Below are 19,490 nucleotides of genomic sequence, written 5' to 3' on the forward strand. Positions count from 1 at the left end.
AGTGTGTTGCATCCAAAGGGTGTGTGTGAAGGCAACTCCAGAAATCCAGGTAATTTGTTTATCTCCGTTCCGATCAGCAGCCGCTGAGAGCAAGCACTGCTCCGAACGTGCGGCTGCCAGCAGAGGGGACTGCAAGGCAGGAGAAGCTGGGAGCCTGCCTGCTCAGAGCAGCCGGGCTGTTTTCTGTGCAGCTCTCCCTGTGCGAGTGACAGCACAGCCAGCCTACGTGTTCAGGTGACAACAGGGGAAGAGAAAAAATTCAGTAAGGAGAAGGAAACGGTCCCATTTAACCTTGTTCCCTCTGCTGCTGCCTTGCTGTGTTCCTGGTGAGAAGGGAAGGAGAGCATGCCCAACTGGGAAAGCTGGAGCTTTGCCCTCTCATAACCAACTTTCTCCAGGAGAGAAAGGCAGGAGGTTTTTGAATGGGCAAGTCATAGGCCTGACCAGCGTGTCTGTGCCACAGCTAGTCCAAGGGCCTGCTGCCGGGATGCTTACCGGGCCAGGTCCCAGCTCTTTCTCTCTTCCCTGGAATATTCATGGCCCATCCGCCAGCAGGACCCTCTCACCCCACTTCCCTTACTCAGCGGCATTAGGGTAAATAACGCCTTGCTGCTGAAACAGCTGTGGGTCAGCTGAAGAGCCACGGAGCAGATTAACCCTTTTGGCAGGGAGACCCAGGTACCCTGGGTAGAGCAGATGCATTACACGTGTTCCCTGTGGGTCTGGGGGCAAGAGTGCAGCAGCCCCAGAAACAGCCCTGCCGGACATTTAGTGTTTGTGTGGACGGCGGCAGTGGAAACTCCTGCTTGTCTTTGATGCACAAATCCTGCAGCCTGGTTTCAAAGCAAGAGCTGGGAAAATTGGGTGCATTTAAAGCAAGCCACAAATTGGGATGTGAAATTTGGAGAGGCTCTTTGTTGTCTCTAGTTCAGGGACAAGTTTTGCCTGTCTCTTCTCCCTCTGATCCCTTGTCTTTGTGCCTTCTCCCAGTGATCAGACATAACCTTTTCAGGGCTCAAGCAGGTTGTTTCTGAAGTGCTGACTCTTTGCTACAGTGGTGCTGTATCAGGGGTCAGGATCCAGCATGGCACAGAAAGAGTCTTTGTCCCAGAAGACTAGCAAGCAAGAGCTACAAAACACAAGAAGAGAAGGAGAAAGGGCAGGGGGAAAATCCGTCTGTCCCAGTAGCAGTCTCAGCTCTCGAGTTGATTAAATAACCCAACAGGTCATGTCCGCAATCAGCATGTGCCTCGGAGGACAATAGAGGAGGATGAGAGAGTTGTTTGGGAAAGAAGTCCTTTTTACCTGTAAAAGCCCAGGGAGGTGCAAAGCGGGAAGCAGACTAAGAGGCAACAAAAGCTGACCCTGCTCCAGCACCAGGGAGGGAACCAGCACTGTCCTGCAGTGGAGACAGGTTACGAAGGGACCTTGAAGAGGCCGTGAATGTTGGGGTCTGATACAGACCAGATGGACCTGGGGAGGATCCATGTACTCCGAGCATGGAGCCTTGGATGATCGTGTTGATGCACAGGCAAGAACAGTTGTTGCAATCGGCTCCAGGCAAGGTGGATGCAGTGGGAAAGGCTCAGATTTAAAGCACTGGTAGCCCTGACAGGCAGAAAGGGCTGAGTCTTTGAAGACGATGGTTGATGGTGGGAATTAGGGGCGGAGAGGATCTGCGGTGACCCGTTTGTTGTTAACGTGGTTGTTGGATAATTCACAAATGCTGGAAAGGGCAGAGAAGAGGATAAACACTGCAGAGTGTAAGACCCAGTCCTATGTTCATAAAGCAAAGGTATTGGGTGAGGCACTGTCTAAATAAGACTCCTGGCAGACACTAGAGCTGAAAGCTGAGATTAGCCATGCAATCAGATATGACAGACATGCTCAGGTATATGTTACTGTAATTGTAAAATAGTGCACGAAAAGGTATTCGCAAAGTCAATATTATCTGTGTAGAGGTGACAAATGCTCTGCTTTCTGAGCAGTGAAGAGAATTGGTTTATACCTGATGACGGGCATTCTTATCAGTTCTATTATTTTACCTGCCAGGTTTACAGTCTTCATAAATTCCTTTGTTGTTTACTGCTAAGTACGTTAATGTTCACGGAGGGGAAAGCTACTGGTCTAACTCAGACTCATTAGAATATTCTTTTTTCTTTTCCATTTTCTTTAGACACTGGTAGAGCGAGAGGGAGAGAAGCTTGCTGCTGTCTTTGATTTATCTCATTTAAACCCCTTTTTATCCAGACATATTCAAATATAGTAGCTTTTGTAAGAATAGGCAGTGACTCCGTCCACTCTTAAACTTTGATCAGCTTGTAGAATACTTCAAAGGGTGTAAAATGCCTCTTGTGAGGAAACCTTTTCTTGCCTCACTGCCTGCCACTGAAATCCTGTTTGCCTTGGTCAAAGTTCAAGGCAGAGACTGGCAAATGGGTGGCATAATGCATAATTAATAAAGAATTCAAGTACGTGTCACTGTTTAAAGTCCCTTCTCTGCTTCCATGAGTGACTTTATTTGGTAGGTGTCACTGATGGGGATGGTTGGCAGGGCCACTGGTGGGGCGGCTGGCCATCGAGTTAGTTTCTCTGTTTGAAACCAGGGCATTTTTAAAAACCTAAATTTCATTTTTAGTAACTGAACAGGCTCCTTTATTTCTAACTGTGTACTTAAGATCTCTGCCGGACTAGTTCTTAAACCAGAGAAGAGAGGGCCCTGTCTACTAAAGCTGTTTTCCTTTCTCGCCTTGCCCCGTTTCCAGTGATGAATGGTCCAGCCTCAGGCAGGCACCTCTGTTCTGTGGTGCAGAGGTCACTGGCCTCCACCGGTGTGTTGTATTCCAGGAATCGCTGGGCCTGGGACAGCCAGGCTGGCTCCTCTTCTTTAAGTGGATGTCTGTGACACTGGGAGATGAATTTGCCTTAATGCCTGTCATGGTTCAAGGGTTTTGAATTACTTGAGAGGACACAGTAGCTGGGGGAGAGCTGAAAGATGATAGTTGATGCGGTCTCTGTTGTTTGGGCAGATGAGTTCCTGTAACCACCATGGGAACCCTGTTTTTAACCTGTCTGTCCATGCTGATCAAGAGGGGTTTGAAGCATGGGGTGATGAGAGGGACAACAGCTCCCACTACTCTCCTTCTAATGCAGAGAAATAAGAGAGAACAACAGCTTCTCCATTTCCTGTGTCCTTGCACAGAATTTCCCTTCTCTTTTTAACATCTTTTTTTTCCCCCGTTCTCCTCTCCCCAATTACTCAACACTTTAATTTGCTGAATCTTGATTATTCAGAAAGGAAATAATTTTTTGAGAAATTATGGTTTCGTATACCATTTTCAATTTAAATTTAAAGTAGAAAAGAGGTCCATATGTAATTAAACCAACGCCATATTCCTTAATGATCATTTTTGTCTCCCTTCTCGTCGGGCATTTCCTATCCGCAGGGTGTAATGACACAAAGTGTCCGGCTGAATGACTGATTAGTGCTGGCTCCACAGCAAGTCCCTGAGACAGTGACCCCCCCCAAGCACATGACACACCTCTTAGCAAGAGGACAGAGTCAAAACGTCCCCAGACACTGGCCCTAGATGTAGCCCAGCATGGGAAAGGGGGCAAGCAGGAACTTCCAAGCCTTTGGTGTTGGGCACACTGGACATGCAGAAGCAGTGACCGGTCTCTGTTTCGCTCCCCGTCCCCAAAACAGTCTGTGTAATGTGGGTGTCTCTCCCACTCTTCAGTTCAAAGAAACATGCGGGATCCCAGGGAGGGACAGTGAAGAGGTCAGGGATGACCTGTGCCATGCAATGTGGGAGAAGCCGTCGAAGTCTGGACCTGGCTTTGTGGCAGGATTTGAGCATGGTTCAGAGTTGTGCCATGGAAAGCTGTTTGTAGCCTTGTGGGGGGATCTGTGAGCTATACCAGAGTCTATTCAAATAATGCCATACCGTAATGGAACAACTGCTGCTTTCCAAAGCAGAAGGGTGGAGAGGAGCAGCAGAGAAATAAAAGGTGGTATCAATTTTAGACAGAGCAGGCAATATGTAAGAGGAGAGAAGAGAAAGGAGAGGGACCCAATCCAGCCTGAAACCTCTGACTCGTAGGAAAGACTAGGGTGAGTCTCAGGAGAGGAATTGCCTCAGGACTTGTGCTGCTCTCATGGTCCTTTAGTTTATCTCCTCAGTGTCTGTGGTGAAGAAATTCCTGTGCTCTACATACACAGGCTCTTTACTTTCCTACCCTTTTGTGCTCAGAGGAATCAGGTGAGAAGCCCAGACGACCCCAGCTTCAGTAACGTGTTACGTGTGATTGAGGGGACTCATGTGGTGTCAGTCCCCGGGTCCAGACTGGACCACGGTGACCTGCAGCTCAAGGAGGGAAATTACGGCAGATGGCTAAGTCTGAAAGTGTGTCCTGCAGTCCAGGAGCTAGAAATGGTGAGCGCAGCCAGCTGGGAGGGAAGCTCAGGAGAAAAGTTTATCTACAGGCACCCAGGACCAGGAACTAGAGAAAAGAAATATGAGGTTTTAAGCAGCTTTGCTGTTTGCTTCTCCCAGGGTGTGAAGAGTGACGCTTGTTTATTGTAAGAAGGTTCCCAACTCCTCTTTGGCCTAATGAAGGTCCAGGACAAATGAAACACATTCTGTTACCAGCATCTGTCACTGACGTTAGCCTTTCAGCCCCTTAACGTTTTATTGCAAACTCACCTGTACGTGGTACTGTGAAGTCTCATGCATAATGACATTGGAGTTGGAGTATTTTTTCCTTTGTTCTGCAAAAAAAAAAAAAGAAAACAAGCCTTCATTATAGCGGCTGTTTATTGGTATCTCAGGGTCTAGGAATTACAGCTCTCGTGATGTGGTGCTACAGTCTTTCTCATAGTCTCTGAGCTTCCAGCTTCAGTCAGAGTATTGGGAATAAAAAGACATATTAATGATATTAACTTTTGTAGCAATGATTGGCAAACGGGGTGTGGAGGGTACGCGTTCAAGTTGTATCGCTTAATGCTGCTGATAATTTGATTCCTGGAGGTCAGCACCATTTGTGGAGGAAACTAGACCTAGTGTAAAGGAAAGCCCCAGACAATGAATGATTAGGGAAGCTCTCGGAAGAGGGCTGGGGTGGTGAGGAGTGGCTTGAGAAGGCTGGCAGAAGGCTATGACATGTACGTGGCAAGAAGGAAAAAATCCACCACAACCTACCAGTTCGGACATAACAACCCTTTGAATCATCCTCCGGAAGAAACTTGTGCTACTGAGATGCTTTTAGTTTTGTTTCTTGCATTTCTGGGCAAGCCACAGTAAAGGGCTGAAGTTCCAGGTAGGGAGGGCTGGTGGGGATCAAGGGCAGCCAGTCAGAACCTGCTTTCTTGTACAGTATTTTTATGAGGCAACAGATCTTCATTACATCCTGTATCTCTTACTGGCAGTAAAGAGCAGTTGGAAAAAAACTGCTTGGACTTTCACGAAGCTGTTGAACATAATCTTATAAGAATTCTACCCTGCCAGCTCTTCCTTGCTGTTTAATCGGTGCTTGTTCCGAGATTCCTTATAAACACCCTGCTTGAGTAGCGGAGGAGTAACTATCCAGGCCCAGAGAGATCTCAGAGCATCCAAACTGAAAACATCTTCCTCACCAGCAGAGGACATCCTCTGATCTCCAGTTAGCTTAGAAGATGCGATGGCAGTTCTGTATATTTTCACCCTTCTTAAAGCCTGTGCTAGAATATCCTGCCCTCTGTAGCAACAGTCACAGCCGAGGGGATTTCATAGCGCAGCAAACGTTAGGGCTTCCCAGGTTTTAAAGAAGTATACAATGCTAGTTTATTTGTGGTTTACTTCAAAGCTCCCTTTAATGCCTTCTCTGGGATGTTGGCTTCTCTCTTGTTTTCCCCTTTTCTTTGAACACGGAACATGTGGTCAGATAACAAATTTCATATTAAAGAGGCTGGCACCTAGAAAATGAACACCCTCATAGGAACTCATTCAGCTGGTTTCCAGATTTTTTGGTGAAGTGATGCAAGACCCAGGTAGAACCTTCCAAAAGGTTTCTTTACTTTCTACTTTTAGTAGCATGTCACATTTTAATTGAAAAACACTCCCCAAAGACTTACAAGAAATACTGGTAATATTTTTGATTGCCAAAAATTGAAGCTTCCCTTGTAATCAAAAGAAGATGACTTTTTTTTCCTAAGTAAAAAAGATGGAAAACTGAAGATAAGTCTATTCTGAAGTGCAGACAGTGAAATGAAGTGAATATAAAGCTGAGCAAGTGCAGGGCAGTAACTGGAAGGGGCTGGAGGTGGGAAGGAGCTCGGGGAAGGAGCAGGGTCTGCTGGAGTAGTGACCATCCTGGGGTGCCCCTGGAAGCCCACGTGGACGGGCTACAGGCAACCAGGGCTCTGTCTGGTCACTCCTTTATTTTATTTAAAATTTGAGCAAGAGGGTAGCAGCCTAACGAAGGTGCTGGTGATGTAGCTCCTCCCTAGGGCCACCATGGTTTGACTTTTCCTTTTGCTGTAGTCCTCTGAAACTCCAAGTGTTTTGCGTCCTTTTAGTTTGTTCAGCAGGACAAATACCAGCCTACGCACCGAGTTCTTCCCTGCTTTGCTTCTGTGCAAATCCTTTCCCTTCTGGGTAAATAAGCACAGCTTAAGGGGTTGAAGGAGCTCAAGCAGTAGTTCTGGCTTTACCACTGCTAGCATCTTGCCTTTTTTTTCCTCCGTCGCTTGTGTAAAACAGAAGTGGTTCTTTCCTGTCTGCTGCTGCTACTACTGAAGTTATTATCCTATTTCTTTTGCCCCGTGAAGTGGCCTCTCAGTGCCCGATATGGCCAGAGATGGTCTCCCTCAGTGTTGCCTTCCTGCTCCTGGTTGCGGGGCACAAGTTACTCTGCAGACAGAGAAGCTGCCAAGCCCCAGCCCCGAGGAGTGAGCAGCGTGGCCTCACTTAGAGAAGTCTGCCAGGTTCTCCCTGCACCCTGGCCACCTTCAGCAGGGAGAGGAGCAGGCTGTTGCCTGATAGGTGTGTGCTGCCACAAAGGAGAAGAGTGATAAGTGTGGGTGATAGGGAGTGACAGTGGGGGGAATCCCAAGCTGCTGGCTGGGTGCGTGCAGAGGAAGAGGGAAGGGTGTGTGGGGCACACACCTGCCTGCCCCACGGGCCTCCTGCCTTGGGTCTGTGCATGGGAAGAGGCCCAGCAAATGGGACAGAGGGGTAGAGGGCACAACAGGGTGCCCGCAGAAGGGAAAGCTGTCGTGGTCAACACAAGTAGTGACCGAAGCAGTGCTGCTCTGACAGCCTTTTCCTTCTCTTCTGACTACATCCCAGCAAAAATGCCCTCTGACTGCTTCACCCCAAGAAAATGCAGTCCCCCCGTTGCTCCCAAACCATGCAGTTGTTTTCTACAAAATCTACTAAGCATGTCCTTTACATCTTCTCCAAAGCTACCCGGAATCACTGAGGCTTCTGCAAATGGACACTCTGGCAGCTGCTGCTGCTCGTGTTGCTGCTCCACTCTAGTTCAGACCATGCATCCTGGCCGTCCCTTTCCTTGAGCTCGCTTGAGGGCACTTGTCCCACAGACAGTTGCATGGGGACAGCGGAGAGGTCAGTGGAGTGCAGCAATGGGATGGAGAAATGAGGGTCAGGATTGGAAAGGATGGCAGTTTCTGAAGCTGGTCATAGTGATTGAGAAGGTGCAACGCTGAATTACAGCCTGAGTGTTGGCTGGGGGGTCATTTGCCAACTCTGATGCATGTTCTCCTTTAAGCCTTGCATGCAGGAGAGCACTGGCAAGGAGTAAATGCAGTGAACAGAGCATCCTGCTGTGACGAGAGTAGAAAACAAACCCCAAAGCACCGGTTTGGACCTTTAGCTTAGTCCTGGGGCCCTCCTTGTGTTCACTTCTCACCTGAGTAACTGTTATTTAAACCTCCTGCCAGCAGATCCTGTGCAAAGGAAGAAGCCAGTCTGGATCTGCTGCTTTCCCAGAGAGTTGATGGGAGTTAAAATATCCTATAGACACGTGTCTCCTTGGCACTGATTGCCACGATTTCTGCAAATGTCCTTCCTCACGAGTGTGTGTGCCCCTGCATGTAATGTGAAGCTTCATGCCTAGATTTTTCCTGCCTAGAATGGGATAGGATTTCGAGCCAACCCACCCAGCCTCTGTGAATGCTCCTGTTTCAGGTTACTTTGATGTACTTCACACCTAGTGGGAATGTGGGGTTGCTTTGGCTATTCTAAAATCACAGAGCTGGCAGGGAGGGCAGTTAAAAACTGGTTATGGTTGAACAAGGTCAAACCTCCAGGTATGTTAAACTGTGGGTCTTTTGCACTGTTTTCTTGCTTGGCACCTGTTGGGTGCTCTCGCTCCCGTGACCTGCCCTGGTCTGGGGCTGCGACATGCTGGTCAGGCACAAGGGGCAGCAGAGTTGGGATCGGGGCTTGCGTCACAGGTTTGCATCGTGCATTTGCTTTGGGTTCCCCTTTGGTAGTGTGAACCTTTTCCCCTAGATTCCCCTTACACCTCTGTTACGCTTTTATTTCTACTTGGCTTCCCTGGAAGGAGGATGAGCGTGTCCCTGAGCTCAGCGTGGGCTCAGCAGGCGTTGCCAGCAGGTGTCTCTATAGAACAAGCACTGGTCCGAAGGGCTGCTTTGCTTGGGATTTAGCTTAGGGTTTTCACCTTTCTCCTTGGCCAGCAGAGTAGAGCTTTTAAACTGAGCTCCTCTTGGTACTTCTCTGAAGACACAGGGCTGAGCACTGGTAGCAAACCTGTCTGCAGCTGCAGGAGCATGCTAAACATGCAAAGATAGCCCAGAGACAATGAACATGAAAAGGGATGCCGCTGCTTTCATTTGGAGCTTGGCAAGAGTTGAGAGAAGCTGATTTCTAATGCTTTTTAACACTTTTCTAGCACTCTTTAAGCCTGCGGTGTGCCGTCAGCTTAGCAGGATACCCAAGTGCTTGTATCTCTGTGCCTGTGACTGAAGACACAGCAGTGTGCTTTGCCTCTGCGGCTAATTCCTGGTAGCCCTGAAGTGGCTGCTGTTTGCAAGTAGACATGATTTATTGGTGGGCACACTGGCAGAGGCATTAACAGAGACTGCAGGTCTCCGAGCCGGTGCCTCTTACACCGCCAGTGCTGACTCAGAGGTGGAGCGAGGATAGCTGGGACGGGGGGGGGAAAGACCTCAGACACCCAGCACAGCTCCCTGCTCAGCTTCCAGAGTGACCTTGAGTCAATTAATTAATATTTCGGCACAACCACTTCCCACCTTAGGCTCGCATTGAAGGGTCAATGGCATTTTCTGTTTGCCGTGTGTTTTAATTGCAGTCTGCCCTACTTCAGATGTGGGGCAAGGTCTGGAAAAGGGCACACGGCAACACAGACCGCAGGGATTCGTGTCTGGTGTGAGTAACATTTTTTTCTCTCAGTAACCTCAATTTCCTCACCAAGCAATTCCTCATGTAAATAGATGACACTAATGGAAATGAGAACACCGGGTCTGTGTGGGATGGAGACAAATTTGGATTTTAAGACATTCCGTCTCCTCCTTTTTAAAAGGGAGTGGAAGAGGCTGAAGTGCTTGGTCTGGAAACAAAGGGTTTTATATTAGGACAGGCAAGCGTCTCCAGCCCTAAAAAGAAGGGTGCAGAGCCATGTCAAGAGCTGGTAGTCCCTGAGGAAGGGAAAGTATACCAGGGGGATGGAGATTTCAGAGGGAGGCTAGCATAGGACTGTGTCTCCGGTAGAACAGCCTACCAGACTGTAGGCTGGCTTTCTGGTAGGAGAACCAGACTGGCTTTCTGGTAGGGAAACAGCCCGTGGAGCTGTAGCAATGGTCAGGGCTGTGGCTGGTTGCCTACACACTTTCTGAGGTCCCCTCTGATGCCTTTGCCGTATCCTCCGAGCTCAGAGAAGCTACACGTGTCATGGTCAAGGGAGATCTCAGCATGCACCTCTGAGAAAATGTTTGGAGAAGCCCTGGGGAATCTTGGGGGCCTGTCAATACCTCAGAGCTCTGCATAGCCCCGCTTCCCAGCACCTGCACTCAGCTCACTCAGAGGGGCCAAAGGCCCCTTTAGACACTTGCAGAGTTTTCCATCTGACAGAAGGAAGCCCCAGGGCAGGGAGAAAATGCAGATATTCCCCTCCCTCTTTTGATTCTCCCTGGGGGCATCTCTGCATTACCTTTAAAAGTCACAAAACTGGAACAAAGTGCCTCTATTTTGTCTCAGAATGCCGTTCAAGTGACGTCCCAGAAGCTGCCCAGGGTGAGGAAGGGAGTGTTTCTGCATATTCTCTTTCCTGTCCCTTTCTTTAAGACTTTTGCTTGTTCTTTCTCGTGAAATCCCGTCTGTCTCGTTGGCTTCTACCTGGCCCCCACACCCATGGAAACTTTTATTTTTGTGTTTCCTCCTGGCATCTGCAAATATAACCACGCAGCCTGAAAACAACCAGGCTTTCCGGGGACAGCAGGGTGCCAAAACACTGAAATCTTCTTTCCTAGCATTTAGTCTTGATTTAAACACAGGAAGGAGTAAAGAGCCAGGCTGCAAATCACAAAATAGTCAGTCTTAGGCTACATCTATCTCAGAAGTGTGGGTGCTTTAAAAAATGAGGGTTTTTTCTGTTTACTTCAAAGCAACATGGTGAAACATTGCAGACCTTTCTGTGGATGCATCATTATTTGCCCAAGCTTAAATCTGTCTCTGGTCGTGGTGGGCTGAACCGAATATGCCACACACAGACGATGCCTGCAGGGAGATCTGTGGCTGTTTGCCTCTATGGAGCAAGAGGGATCCTTTATGTTGGACAGATGAACTCCCTTGGCCAGAAAAGACTTTGGAAGACAGGTCGCATGTCTTGGGTAGCTCCCACACTGCCCTTCTGCACAGCCCTGTCCTCCTCTCTCTCCTTAAGTTTGTATGAATGAGCACTGGCATGTTAGCAGCAGTAGCTAATTTCCTCCCGGTTTATCTGACACCTCTCCTACTAGGGCATTTTGCATTTCTACAGCATCTTGCAGCAGAGAAGACCTGAGCAACCGTAACTTGTTATCCAACCTATACCCTGTCCCCAGGAGGCGGAGAGCTCGCAGAATCCCCATGCGATAAATAAGCATTACAGGAATACAGTGATGATTTTACCAGAATTAGATAGCACTGCTGTCAGACACCAGTCTGCACCTCTGCTTAAATGAATTATCTTCTGCAGCCTTTCGAGGCTGTAGTGGTGGAGGACTCCTAGGATATAGCATGGGATGGGCTGCAAAGGGCAAGGAGAGCTCCAGGGCTGTGGCACTAGTATAGCAAACATCTGAAGATGATAAAAGCTGGCATGAGCCCACAGTGACCACCACTGCACTTTTTCCATTCTGTCTGCCAAGAGCCAAAGAGATGGAAAAACAATACAGCTTTGTCTCTTGCTTTTGGTGTCTGGCAACCGAAAAGCCCTCATAGCACGGGGATCCTGTCTCCTCTGGAGGAAGGTAGCTGGTGCGATCCACTGCTGTGGCCTAAAGAGCAATGACCGGTAATTCACAGTTGCACCGTTGCTGAGCCCGAACACTTGTCTGAATGGCATGGGTGATCCAGAGAGGTTCGAATGACTTGAGCGTGGATGCCATGTGAGACATGCACACACTCTGGTAAACTGCCCCATCTCTCGCCTCTAAGGATTTGGCCCAGTGAACCCTGAGACAAGCCTTTCAGGGGAAAAAAGACTATAAATTATTCTTTAAATTAATTCAGTTCGTTGTTCAGTCCTTTCCTAACCAGCTAGCTTTAATCTTGTACCCAGAGGTATGGAGAAAATGGCAAAGCTGTTCTCTGAAGAACATTATCTGTTGCCAATATCTTACGGATAAACAGTGCTGTGGGAATGATGTTTCCCATTGGCACCAGTGGCTACATGGGGGAATGAAAAAAGCTCAGACCACTGCAGAGGTAGCAAGGTGGATTTTACCCAAGGGCTCAAAACGGTGCTGAGCTGAAATGCCAGTGACAAGGCTAAAATCTTGGCTGGAAGGAAGAGCACCCTGTTTGGCTTTATGCTAAGGAGTGGAAGGGATGAAAGAGAGTAATAAATGAAGGGAAGAAAAGCAGGATCGATGCACATCCTGGAGGGACAGGGTTATCAGCTTGGTCCAGGAAGCCAAACCGCGTCTTTCGTGTCAAGTCCCCTCCCCATTTCCGTGCAACACCCTTTTTTGCAGAGAGTTAGGACGTGGCTGTGAACACCCCCTTCAGCCCGACAGCTTGCGTGCACAAGAGATCAGCTAGTGGGATAAATTCTGCCTGCTGGGACCAGCTTAGAGCTGAAATAACTTGGTTAAAGTCTCTAGGGATGTAGAGTAGTGCAAAGGAGGGCAGAAGCAGGCTTGTCTCTCTTCGTGCGCGGCCTCTGCCAAGCCAGCAGGGCAGAGCATCCCCAGTACAACGTACCAGTGGTGGGAGAAAGGGTGGTCGTAGTGGTAAGATACCCAACGGGGTGCCTGGGCTTGGGCCCTGCCTCTGCTGCCAGCTTCTGGAATGGCCTGTGAATATTCCTAGCCCTCCCTCCCTCCTAGGGAGGAGACAGGCTCCTCTGGGGTTCAGCTTATCTGACCCTGAAGCAGACAGCCAAAAGGTGTTAGCTGAGGGGTTTGACAGAAACACCGGCTGTGCTGGGGTACAGCTGTACGACCGTATATCTCCACGCAGAAGACACTTGTGCCTCTGCATATGGCGTAAATGGGCCAAATGGGGTGTGCTCCCATCACGCACTGCTTTCCCCAGATTGTTAGGGGGTTATACTGGGGTTTTTTTTCTGCTCTTTTTGCATTTTGTTAAGTGTCTGTGAGAGGGCAGAACGGCCTTGGGACTGCCATGACACTACGTGTTCCCTGTGTTTTGGGGGAATTTGAGCCGTTCTTTCCTGCTGCTGGCAGGGGGAGCGCCCGTGGTGCTCGGTGTAACTGGGTGGTTACAGGCTGCTACAGGCAGGATCCCAAAGCTCAGTCCCAAGATACCATCTCTTTCCATCCATTTACATTCTAAACGGCTCCAAATAACAACTCGCCTATGCCCTTGCTGGACGCCGGCGGGGCCAAAGTTGCTTGTGCTGTAAACAGGTGCCTCTGTAACAAATGCAGCCAGTTACACCAGAGCTGCGAAGGCCCCAGCATCCCCTCCACACACATCCTTCTCTGATTAATTAACGAGTTTTATCACACAGGATCCTCCCTGATCCTCCCCGTCTCTCCCCATATTTGCTTTCAGCCACTGCTGGGCAGAAGGCACAGCAGAAAATGCGGGGGATGGACAAGTCAGATGTGAAACTCTGTAAGGAACCAAAGATGCGTTGGGTTAGGTTTGTTTTCATTGGCAGTACCAGACCGAGGACCTCTCCTTGATTCCCTGCATCACACTAGAGACCTCCGTCACCTCTGCGTCCATTAGGACAGCCTAAGCAGTGTCCTGGCTTTTGCCTCCTGGAGCTTGCCAATTCTGTATGTTATCTATACATTATCTAGCAGTGCGCACACGCTGTTTATAGTAACTTGCCAGTGTAGCATGAGCCAAACCAACAGGTCAGGACACAACCCTCCAGCGGAGAAACAGAGCAGCAAATGCCTCTCTATGCTAATGGCAATGATGCAAATCTGCTGGGCCTGCGTTATAAAGCAGTGTTATGAAACAGCATCCATTCCCAGGATCCGAGCGCGGGGCCAGATCTGATCTGGCAGTCTGACCGCGCATCTGCGGTCGCGCGGCCCCGCTGATCCGACAGGTTCCTGCCTCCTCACCGAGTGGGAGGATGCTCCAGGTTCTGCAGGGTTAGTCAAGGATGTGGTTTCAGGCACTGCACAGACCTGCTGCATCTGAGCTCCTGACAGGGAGGCATCTGCAGGTCCGTGCCTCGCTTCTGCTGTTGCGGAGGCTTCCCTGCTTGGGGTTCCCTATGGCTGGCAGGCTGGCGCAGGGAGAGCTCCATTTTGGAAGCATCTTGGCAGCTTCTTATGAAGCATCAAGCTCCCTGGTTTTCCTGTTAGCACCATGGTACTTTCTGAACTGCCGGAGCTTGTCTGTATCGGTGGCTGTGACACTGGGAATCTTTGCATGGGGTGGCTATCGCTCATGTGTGGCGCGTTAGTACCTGATCTGGAAGCTCTTGAAGTGAATGAAAAGGCTCTCATTGAGGTTGGGGGCAGCCAGAGGTATGAATGGTCTGTGGCAGCAGGGAGCCGCTTTACTGATAGCGTGTTGGCAGCTGCTAGTTGGTGTCACGAGGCTGAATTCCTCCTCGGCACGCTTAATATTTGCCACTAGCTCAGACCCAAGTGCTTGCATTCCTCTTTTATTAGCTAAAGACACAACCCACGCCAGAAGAGCAAACAAAAAGCTGACCCACCTCCCAGGTTGTGCAAGGGCTGAGTACACCAAGAAACACTGCGTGTTTGTGTCCGGCATGCTAGGGAGCGCAAGGCAGTATGTACGGTAGCATTCTGTCCTCTGGGCAGGCACCCAGGGGCCGCCCAGCAGAAGATAATAAGGGTATTGAGGAGCTGCAGGGGAAGCTGCTGGGTAGAGGTGTTCCTTTTTCCCTTTACAACCAGAGCTGGAAGAAATATGCCGAATTATTTTTCACCAAACAATCTAAAACATTGCTTTCTGAACTTCCCATAGCTAGTAATGGCATTTTTTGAATGTCAGAATACATTCAGTAAGATTGGGGGACCCTTGATTTAATTAAACAAACTGATGAATTTGCTTTACTTGAGGACCAAAAAAACTCATAATGAAAAGTCTTCCTTTTTTTTGTTGTTATTAACAGAGCTTTTGTTCCCAGGGTACTTGGGCGTATCCAACAACCCATTTCCATTTAAGAAAATGCTCCTCTGATTAACCTCTGAGCAGTTACTCCAGGCAAGGAGAGAACTTGTGCTCAGCAGTCTTGAAGTAGCAAAGTAAAAGGGCCACTGGAGATGCTGAGCAGGTGCTGCGGTGTCAGAGGTGGCAGGTCCCTCTCTGTAGCCCCCTGTTGCTAGCTGCCATCCCACGGCCCTGCGATGCAGACATGAGGGCTGCCTGCGGCAGGTCAGCACGGCTGCAAGGCAGCTCTGTGGCTAGGGCTGAGCCCAGGCAACTGGGATTTCCAGCCAGCAGCACTCAGAGCAGAGCCTGCTCCTCCCAGTAGCTCCAGTCAGGGCTGGGCTGAGCCTGCATGTCTCTCATCTTACCCACCACTGGGTTTTGGTCTGGAAGGAACCAACAGAGATGCTGGCTTCCTATTTTTCTTCCAGCTGTGTTTCCAGTTGGAGTATTAAATGTCCAAGGCTTTGAATAAAAGGGTCACCCACAAGGCAGCGTCAGAGGGGAGCCAAGGTAATCTGAAGCCGGAATCTTGGGTGGGAAAGGGGATGTGAAGAAAGAAGCTGAAATGGTACTGAGGGAGCAGTGGGGGAGGACAAGGGAGTTGCTCAAGGCTGGCAGTGGAGGAGATGGGGAATTAATGTCTCTGGCACTGCTCTGACTCGGGCTAGTGATCAGCCCTGTCCAGGGCTTTCTTGCGGTGGGCTCAGTAAGCAAACAGCAACAGCACATGGCAAAACTGCCCTGCCTTTCATCCCACCTAGTGCAGGAGCACTTTGGCTCCCTGTTACTCTCCCCACTGCACTGGGCATATGCATCCAGGGTCCCTCCCTCCGCTGAGCAGCTTTCAGTCTGCCCTGGCAAAGGGCAGGAGCAGGGGAAAGCAGTGCCCAAGGGTGAAATGTGTTGGCCATGGTTGTGCAGGTGGTTGGAGACAGACACAGCTTTGTGTCCATCTGCCCTGTCCAGTGCTCTGGAGGTCTTGGGCAAGGGGAGTGGTACGGGCAGGGAACACTGGCCCTGGGAAATCCCTGGTAGGTCAGTACTGCTGCAGTCAGCACCAGTTCCCTCAGTTACCCTGTCATTTCCCAAGTAGAAAGGGCAATTTGAGGGAAGTGGTTCCTCCTCTCTGTGACAAGGAGTCTTGATATTTGCTGGATCTCAGACTTTACTCTCCTGGGGGATGATAGCTTTAAAGGAAACAGCTGTTTCAGGCAGTCAGGTGTGAAGTTGCTTTACCCAGAATTGCAGCCTCACTGCTTTACTGATGGCAACGCAAGCCTGCTTCAGGACATGGGCTGACGTCTCGTCTGAGTCAGATGTGCCTAAAACCAAACACCTGGCCTTCCCACTGAGCTATCAAACCTCAGAAATCATTCCAATGAGCGCCAGCTCTTTCCATTTTTAGCTTTTGCTGGAAGACACAGAGGATATATCTGAATCTAAGGGACATGATGGTGAGTGGTACCATTCAGATGCTGCCCAGAACCCCTTGGGTTTAGGCATGTGCGTGGTCCTCTCGAACCAACCGTGTAGCTGAGCAAGCCCAGTTTCTAGCCACCACTCTGGCCAGGGTTGCATCTTGCAGGTGATACCAGTATGCATTAAATCTGTGCACAAACCCTCTTCTAGAGGGCTGTGGGGAAGGAACAGCACCTCAGTGCTCCCATTGATAACTGTGTGACAGCCACGTGGCCCCCAGCTGAAATAATTAACAAGCTGATGGCTTTGGCAGGCAATAACTAATGGTAAATAATGACCCTTTTGTTGGTTGTAGTGCCGAGCCATCGATAGTAAATGTACAGTTACAATGCAGCTTTAGGGAAAGCAAGACTGCCTTGAGTCAACGTTTGTGTCTTTCTGCTCGTGGGGCCGTTTGTGAGTTGGCACAACTCTTGTTTGTCATGGGTATCTCACAGAGTGCCCCCAAGGCCCTGCTTCATGCTGTGCTTGCCCAGGGTGTGAGCAAGGGTGCAGGACAGCTGGCACAAGGAATTACAGTCTGGGGACCATGCTGGAGGCCAGCAAGTCTTGTCTCAGAGACTTCCCCACGTGGCTCAGGGCTGGAGGCCCTGTTAGGAGACAAGGGAGGTCTGTGGAGACCCCCAGGAGTTGGTTCGTGACCATTAAGCATATGCTTCTTTGCCATCAGTGTGTTCAGCCTAGCCAGGGCCGGCATCCTCTGTCGAGCCTCTGCTGGTGGCTCCTGGGTGCAGCCGGTGCTGGTGGAGTCTCCTCTCCCCGCGGCTCCCCGGGCAGATGATACCTGTCCAGGGCCATGCCGCACAGGAGGGAATGGCTCTTCTCTTTGTGTTAGTGCCCCGTGTCCTGTTACAGCACTGAAGCCTTTCTTGGGTTACGGGGGTGTGTGTGGTGTTAAATGATCACACCTCACAGGCTGCCACTGTTCAGCACCACATTTCTCCAGCCTAACTCATGCTACAGGCAGTTTCTCTTGCTCCAGAATGCCTTTTCCAGCCCTGTACCCAGACAAGTTTTGGTCTTTCCCAGAAACGAGTGTAGCAAGGATGGGGTGGGCAGGTTGGAGCCAACTAGCTGGGTCTCACAGGTTTGGATGCAAGACGAGTGCTACCCTCCTGCCAGGCTGGTGTCCAGCACCTCTGTGGTGCCCCTCCACGTCCCACCCCTCTGCTCTGCAGCCCTGCTGGGGAACCAGCCTGCTTTCGGACCCACGGGGCACTTCTGTGCCCCAGCACTTGAAGTGAGGGGCAAAGACACCCAAAGAGATGGCCAGGGGTGCTGGAAAGCAGCTGAGCACTGCAGGGACACACACAGTAGTCACACAGAAATGGTCTGCTCGAATGTTGCTGCAGAGCCTTTTCCTTCCTACAGCCCCATGAGAAATCCACTGTAATCATTAAACTGCCCTCGACTCTGTACAGCTCCTCATGGTTACACTGCCTAATCTGCCACTAGAGCCCGTGAAGGTACCTTAGATGAATGCCTGCAGAAGTCCACCTGGGTGTTACCCCAGACAGGGGTGGCAGAAGCCTGCTGTGGGAAGTGCTATGCAGAAACACTTCCTTTCAGCCCTTCCCTTGGCTTCTGCCAGAGCCACACTGGTTTCCCTCTCCAGGCTTTCATCTAGGTTCAGAACAGATGCCAGTAAGTGGAGAAGCAGCTTAATTTATTTATGGTATGCATTAACATTTATTCAGCTGGTTGCTGTGCATTGAATAAGGTGGCAACTTGATAGGTGCCAGCCATTTCCCCTGCTGCCAGCAGAGCCGGGACTCGCTCTGTGCAGGCAGCCACAGACTCTTCCAGAATGTGGAGCTGAGCAAATGTGATGCTGTTTTGCTAAGGGGGGAGGAAAAGATGAGTATCCTGCTCCCATGACAGCCAGGAAACTCCACCGAGTACAGCTGAGCACCTAGAAAGTATATCCAGCTCTGGTAGGGATAGAGCTGGGGGAAGATAGCTCAGGGCTTTAAGCCAATTTCTTTGCAGAATTCCTTGGTGACTTTGATTATCTCTTTGCATCCCTCTGTGCTCACCACAGTGAAGAAGACGCGGTGGTGTGCCACGTACTTGATGGTCAAGGCAATTACAGCAGGCCAGGGGTGACACCAGAGCATCCACCCATCACCACCCATGAGGCTGTGTCCTGTGCAGACCTATGTGGCCCTGTGAGTTTCACACTGTGTCCCTGAACCTCCCTGAGCAGATTCCCCCACCTCTGTCATCCAATTGGCTTTCTGTGCACAGCCTGGAGCTCCTGCTCTGCCTCAGCCTCACCACAATGCTTTTATATATCATTCTCTAGGGTCTCACCTGAGGGTTCTGGCATTAATAATGCCAGAAAGTCCCTGTTGATACTGGGGACACCTTGGGCCTCAGAGAGCAGCCGTGTCCCTGGAGTTGGCACTAACGAAGGCTCAGGCTGCGTTAGCATTTAGAGCCCAAGTACCTGAGGTAATGGTTCAGTACATGCCCTCCTTCTTCCCATACCTGCTTCGTGGCGAGAGGCGCTCTATTGTAGAAAAAAACATCTTAAGAGAGCTAAAACCAAGGCCTCGCTCACTTAGGAATAATATTTAGACATCTATGTGCATTGGAGCATCTGCGTACGTTAGCCAGTGAGCTTTAAATGCAGCAGATGTCTGTGTGCTGTGAATTTGAGAGTTGTTGCACTCATTTCTTTGGAGGCCTGGTAGTGTACACAGACTGAGGGTCCAGCCTGATTACACTGGAGAAAAATGGAAATATGAAAAGTCTTGTAAGCTCTGAACGTCCCTTAGCAGCATCGTAATTGGGTAATCAAGGCCAGCTTGGCTTGATGTGATTTGTTTCATTATGAAACAAAATTCTCCATGGAATTTTAGTTCCTGCCTGCCCTCCGCCCCCAAAAGTGCCAGCTCACAGCAGAAATTAATGTTGGGGGAGGGAGGATCTGAGTGCGAAGGGGACACAGACATTTAAATATTGGTTTTAACACATGCTGAGTGTCCTTTGATAAAGGTATGCTGAATTAGTGGGACGGGTTTCAAGTTCTGCCAAGCAAAAACCCTGTGGATGTGCTCGTGCAGTGCTGGGCTGAGCTGGCCAACAGCCGCTGGCTTATGCAGTAACTTACTGCAGACCTCATCTGTGCTTCTTAGGTGTCAG

At 49.9% G+C, this 19,490-nt stretch overlaps 1 protein-coding gene across 1 annotated transcript in view; it reads right to left on the minus strand.

Moving 5' to 3' along the window:
• Positions 1 to 19,490, minus strand: part of EPS8L2 (EPS8 signaling adaptor L2) — a 68,114-nt gene that overhangs the window by 23,859 nt on the left and 24,765 nt on the right. Inside the window, exon 4 of the mRNA XM_075095228.1 lies at positions 4,707 to 4,771. Within this exon, the coding sequence (XP_074951329.1) occupies positions 4,707 to 4,771 (65 nt within the window). The remainder of the gene's footprint in view (positions 1 to 4,706; positions 4,772 to 19,490) is intronic.

This window comes from Phalacrocorax aristotelis, chromosome 5 (genome assembly GCF_949628215.1).
Source record: "Phalacrocorax aristotelis chromosome 5, bGulAri2.1, whole genome shotgun sequence".
Taxonomy (NCBI): Eukaryota; Metazoa; Chordata; class Aves; order Suliformes; family Phalacrocoracidae; genus Phalacrocorax; species Phalacrocorax aristotelis.